The 6,004-nt window shown below is 37.3% G+C and overlaps 1 protein-coding gene across 5 annotated transcripts; it reads left to right on the top strand.

The window, feature by feature from the left end:
• The first annotated feature begins 1,204 nt into the window (after nucleotides 1–1,204).
• LOC124327042 (histone-lysine N-methyltransferase PRDM16-like) lies at nucleotides 1,205–4,353 on the top strand. Of its 5 annotated transcripts, XM_046785893.1 has the most exons (10): nucleotides 1,205–1,403; nucleotides 1,512–1,606; nucleotides 1,919–1,941; nucleotides 2,059–2,313; nucleotides 2,388–2,636; nucleotides 2,692–2,898; nucleotides 2,972–3,060; nucleotides 3,136–3,762; nucleotides 3,876–3,952; nucleotides 4,031–4,353. In XM_046785893.1, the coding sequence occupies exons 4-9, from the start codon at nucleotides 2,093–2,095 to the stop codon at nucleotides 3,905–3,907; spliced, it is 1,425 nt and encodes a 474-aa protein (XP_046641849.1). In that variant the 5' UTR covers nucleotides 1,205–1,403; nucleotides 1,512–1,606; nucleotides 1,919–1,941; nucleotides 2,059–2,092; the 3' UTR covers nucleotides 3,908–3,952; nucleotides 4,031–4,353. The 5 variants fall into 5 exon arrangements, with proteins under 5 accessions (XP_046641849.1, XP_046641866.1, XP_046641857.1 ...); XM_046785910.1 differs by lacking the exon at nucleotides 1,919–1,941 and having other exon boundaries at nucleotides 2,707–2,898; XM_046785901.1 differs by lacking the exon at nucleotides 1,919–1,941 and having other exon boundaries at nucleotides 3,876–3,918.
• The last annotated feature ends 1,651 nt before the right edge of the window (nucleotides 4,354–6,004 follow it).

Below are 6,004 nucleotides of genomic sequence, written 5' to 3'. Positions count from 1 at the left end.
TCGATGAAATACAAAAAGGCTTTTAAAAATTTGTTTTTTCTTCTTTTTTTTAAACATTCACCGTAAATAATAAAGGTGCATAACATAATTATTTTTACAGTAACAACACATTTTTACAGTAACAGCCCATGTATTTTTCCTTCACGAAACAAAAAACATTTGTTGACATTTAGCTAGACCAATGTGCACGACTCAAGACCCATCCACAAATGCCATTGACTCTTCTATTTTCGGTTGGGAGTTTGGCTCTCTTCATGTAACAAACGCCATTTGTCCATGTAAAATGGTTGCAATTGGGGTTAGCAATGCAGACGCCTCCGCACTGGTCTGCGTAATTGGCTTTTGGGCGATGTCGTTATTTATCCAGTCACAGTTCCACATCCAAATAGTTTGCCCGTTGTCACCATAATTGTACTGACGGACTTGATTTTCTTCGGCTGATGACACCCAAGCGACGCCTGCGACCAGCATCCAAAAGAACCAGCGGATTTGAAATGATTTGGGTGCCATGGTAATACTTTCTCGAACTTTTCCTTTTCTGTTTAATACTTAATGTAAAATAAAATAGAATTTAGGTTGTACTGAAAGATGGAGCCAAGAAAATTGTTATGCATTACTGAGTGAAGTTTGAACTTGTCAGTTGTCACCGAGGAGATGGTAGGAACTGTGCTCTTTTCTAAAAAAGTCTGTCTTTTTATATACTAGGGAAAAAAGACACCTTAAACTGCAGTAATTGGATATATCTGTTCAAAAGTGAACACAGACGATGATAGAGAAAGTGGATTGCTAGGGAGGGAGGGAGTGTCATCTGGGATTTTGGAAAAGTCACTGACCGTAAAAACCGTAAAAACGAAAAATAAATTTGCTCTAGTTGACTTAAAAGGTCAGTTTATTTAAAATAGTGCGATGCCGAACGTGTTAAGATAACCTTATCTAAGTATGTTCGTATTTAAAAATTTTTTTTTTTTTCGACCATTGCTCTTCTCCTCCTCTTTTAGCGCTTATTGATTACTTTATCTTCTAATGTTCGTTCTTTTTCTTTGAGTTCATTTGGATTTGTTAGTTCATTTGACGAATACTAATGACTTTACATTAGCTAATTTTAATTTGAAGAAAGTAGACTGAATAAAAAATTGAAACTTATTTCGGCGATTGACAACACTGCCTCAGCTGACAGCTGTTACTGTGTTAGTCATGATGAATCAAGTTAATCGAATCAAAAACAAAAGAAATTCCAAAATTTCATTTCCAGAAGTTCAAAAATAAAATTTTGTATCAGAAAAATAGCGGAAGAATAAATTTAAAGTAACGTTGAAGCTTATCTTGTTTAACGTGTGGAAGCTTTTTTGGGCTCACAAATAGAAACCGTCGCCCATGCTTATTATCGTCTGAACGACCATAAGGTAAGTTTACAACAAATTATGCCTTAAGTTAGCACAGTCAGTATTTGGCTAAAAGTAAACCGAATTAACCGGGCCATCAAAATTGAATAGTTAATATGTTTTGTGTAGTTGTGTACTGTAGGCGCTGAAGGGATCCCAAACTTGGAGTTGTGCATGTGGTTTTTTAAGAGACATATTTGCAGAGAGTGCATTTGAATTCCTTGGTATGCATATTTTGGTGATTAAGGACAGTAGACGGATATTTAAAGTTTAGATCACACATATCGCTTTGATATTTTAAAACCTGTTTAAAGAGGTGCTTCAAAATGCAAATCAGTTAACTGTTTTCAAAGCAGTTAATAATTTGTTTATTACCTTTTGTAATGCTTGCAAGATGACCCCATCAATTAAAATCATGTTCTAACTCTGAGACAAAAAGTATGTAGGCAGGGAGTTTTTCCAGTTTGAAATTGTTTGTGAAAACATAGGAAAGTGAACTTGATTAACTTTGACTAAATCGCTGTTTGGAATTTCAGCTATACAACATTTGAAACTTAGTGTAAGTCTGATCCCTCTAGTTTATATCAATGCTCTTATAACAATTAAATGTGTCAGTGAAATTGATATTGACTAAGATTCCAAGTACATATATCTAATTACTTGTTTTACATCCTAGCTCAGCCAACAGATTTAGGTTTTGGTGATATCAAATGGAAAGAATGCCAAAAGTCGGGTACAAGTGGCGTTTAGTCCAAGAAAAAGGCTCTTTCGCCTGCTCACTATGTCCCTACAGCAACGATTTACGGTGCAGGTTAAAAGAACACTATACGAAAGCCCACGATAAGACTATCGGAGATAATGAGTGTTGCGGTATCAGTTTTACCAGCAAAGAGGACCTTAAAAACCACATATCTACAAGTCATCTTCATAAGTAAGTCAAAATTATTTGAATTAAAATTGAATGTGAACTGATTTTGACAAACTATTAACTGTCGTAAATTTCAGATACAAATGTCCTGACTGTGATAAAAATTTTACTTCCCAAATTGTACTAAAAAATCATCAGAACTTTGTCCACGGTGATTCCAAGGAATTCAAGTGTATCCTCTGCAAATACGAAACCAACTACAAAAATGGTCTGACAAACCACATGAAACACAAACACGGGAAAAGGTCCAAGTATATGCAGTATGGCAGCGTTTTTGTCAAAAACAAGTCTCTGAAACAGAACACCGCAACGCGGCTTCACCAAAGGTAATAAACAGTCTATTAGCTGCTTTAAAACAGTTTACTGATTTGCATTTTGAAGCACCACTTCAAACAGGTATCAATGCGATATGTGTGATCTAAACTTTAAATATCCGTCTATGCTCCTTCGTCACCGAAATATGCATACCAAGGAATTCAAATGCACTCTCTGCAAATATTCTGCAGCACGAATGGCTATTTTAATGAAACACATGAAAATGCATGAATCAGATGACGAACAGTCGTCGTCTTCGACGGTGATTGACAAGTAAGTCGTATTTTTAAAAAAATCTGCCAAAATTAATTCATCTGAAGATGATGCTCATTCGTCAATTGTGTAGTTCTACTCTTAGCAGCGAAAACCGTGAACGGACGGATGTCGAGGAGGAACCGATAGGGTTCAGTAGAAATGATGAAAATGAAATTAAAGGTGATCTTCATTTTAATCAATTTTATTAAATATTTTTGTCAGTCAGTTTTTTTACATGTATTTCACATTCCATAGAGCAAGACCCACCTGATCTTCAAATAGAATACGTGGCAAGACCGGAACCCCATTCAGCATTACATTACAGATCAAGACAGGAGAACATCACTGATTTAGAAAATGTTGTAGACATGGAAGTGAGAAGCGATGACAGTAGTTCCCCTTCATCTGTCGTGGGAGTTGAGCCTCCAGATGTACACCCACCATCGTCAAGCCAATCGCGGCCAGTTTGGGCGACTCCATCTCATCGGCTAAACTCAATCCAGGAAGAGGCTCGCCAACTAAGGGCGCAAATTTCCCCATCAGCGACCCTTTCTGGGATTCTTTCTCTACTGGAGCGTTTACTAGAACTTTCCGCTTCCACCACGATTGAAATTCGTGATTCTGTGAAGTTTGAAAAGCGTTCTCAAGCCATCGAATGCTTCGAATACTTGTGGAGCGCTTCTAAAATGGCAGTTTGCGTCTGGGAAGACATTGAAGGATCGATGGAAAGCAACCCTTCCCTCAAAGCTGTCCAGTATGCATACGAATTACTTCCTACATTTATTAAGTGGCACAAGATAAAACATCTCGAAATGGTGGGACACATAATTTTGCTCAGTATCAACACTGTTAAGAACTCTCAACATAAGGCATCGTTGATCCGTGAGTTTTTCAATTATAATTTTTATCAGTTTTCTTTACAGTTTTTATATTTTGCCCTTGTAAGCTCATTGTGTTTATTTATCTGTTATTTGGCCAACATATCGACGTGGTAGGACAACAAGGAGCGGAACGCAAGCGGCTTTAAGGACGATTGAGGTGCGTACCGCCTCATGTATCGATACGGAATTGGGCAAGTCATATTTGATGATACTAAGATCTTAATCGTAATCGGGTTTCCTATGTTTAACAATTTATTGATCATTTACAGGAAAATGCAATGCCCAGCCGATGAATCGTATCTCAAGTATTGCGGGAAGACCTTCGGTCTTTTTGGGTTAAAGGCTCATATATCTCAGTATCACAAGGCTGGCGGCCAAATCTAATGGAACCAACCATTTGACCCTTCTAATTCCGTTTAGTATATTAGTGTTCTCTTGTATTTGTTGCTACCTGGGTACTAAAATTTTATCGCTTGACTTAGTATAGTCGAGGAGAATTTTTCATTTTCAGTGTTTGGTTTACGTTTCTTTTCTCGGCTGTTTATAAGTTTTGCCAAGAAGTATTACTAATAAAGTTCCAGGTACCATTATATCTGCCATTGTCGATTTACTCGGAACTTCGCAGAAAGTGTAGCAGATTGCTCATGCAGTTTGCACATGTATCGGCATTAATATTTTATCGTATTTCGTAGCGTTTTTACTGTTTTAGGATAATCGCCTTTCTCTAGGACACAATCAACCGCGAAAATTTATGACAACATTTCGGTGAAACAACTTTTTAAAGTTCCTTTTTTATAATTGTAATTAGCACATGTGATCAAAACTAACTTACGTTTTTTAATCTATTTCCAGAATTATCTTAACATTCCCTTAAATTTTGTTGGCCTCGATTACAATTGAAAAAGGTCGATATTTGTGGTCACCACGATTTTATTCCCAGTTAAATTAAAATTGAAAAGTGAACATTAAGGAGGTTAGTAGTTGTTGATAGTATAAATTAAATTAACTCAGATTACACCTTAATCGATTTACTGTTTTGGATTTGTCTCGCAGATTACTCCGGCAGTCTTGCTGCAGCGATAGTTGTCCCAGTGCCATTGATAGTAGTCGCCGTAAGAGAAACGTAGACTAACGCAACTTGCGGCCTCGTTGTTGGAAGGCTCACCCATTTTCCAGTTTGTGTACGTCATTGGCTTGTAGGGCCTGAAAAGAGCCCATTCCCATCTCTGGTCTTTTCTAGAAAATTTACCCGAAGTCCAGTAGTCCGAGTAATATAGTCCTAAAAAGTATTCATTCGATTATCGTGCACATATCTAAAAGAGTAGTATGATGTTGCCATTTGATTGATCAGTAATTTCTTACCTGGATTATATTTGCCATATACAAAAATCGAATAATCCTCTTCATAATCTTCAATCCTGAGCAGAGTCATCTCACCCTGTCTGCAAAATTCTTTTGCTCCGGCCCACTTGAAATAAGAAAGAATGTGAAGGAAATCAAAGAGAAAAGGAAAATAGCGGCAACACTTACGTCTAAATTCGCCTTCACAAAGCAGTAGCATTTTCCACCACCCTTGTAAAAACATCTGACGAAATGCGGACTTCCAAGGAAATAAGGACATTCTTCTGTTAAATAAAATCAAAATCAACTGATCCAGGTAAAATTTATGCAAAAACAAATTTCCGCTCAACTGATAATATCTCAAACTATTTTTGAATCTACTTGATACTATTATATTTACTTGGCCTAATCGTTGTTATTATTTTGGTTGTAGTTTTCGGCTTTCCTGTAGTAGTTGGTGGTGGCGGTATGTTGCTGTTCGCTGTTGTTATGGCTGGCATAAAAACTCCTGCTGTCATCAGGAAAAGGAACCAACGACCTCTGGAAGTTTTAATCATCGCCTCCAACGTCGCCTGTCGTCAGTGAGGAGAAGAAGATTGGAGTCGTTTCTAACAGAGCTGTCCAGTCAAGACTACTCGTCTTTTAATCAAGTAAGCGCTCTTTTTATACCAAGGATTACAGTTGCAAGATTGTCCACTTGTTGCGAAACGTTTTGTGCAAGTGGAAATCCAAAATGCTTTCAAGTGATTACGGAATAGTTTATCTGGGTCTCCTTCTGGGGTAAAAAGTCAATCGAATTCAATTTACCGACTTCGATCAATGTACGCAACATCACCCTGTAGTTGTTGCATTTGTTTTAGCGAGACCGTTAGATGCAATTTCTTCATTGGCTGTTGGGTCAT

This window comes from Daphnia pulicaria, chromosome 1 (assembly GCF_021234035.1).
Source record: "Daphnia pulicaria isolate SC F1-1A chromosome 1, SC_F0-13Bv2, whole genome shotgun sequence".
NCBI classification, from domain to species: Eukaryota; Metazoa; Arthropoda; class Branchiopoda; order Diplostraca; family Daphniidae; genus Daphnia; species Daphnia pulicaria.
This window is presented reverse-complemented; position numbering and strand designations above follow the sequence as displayed.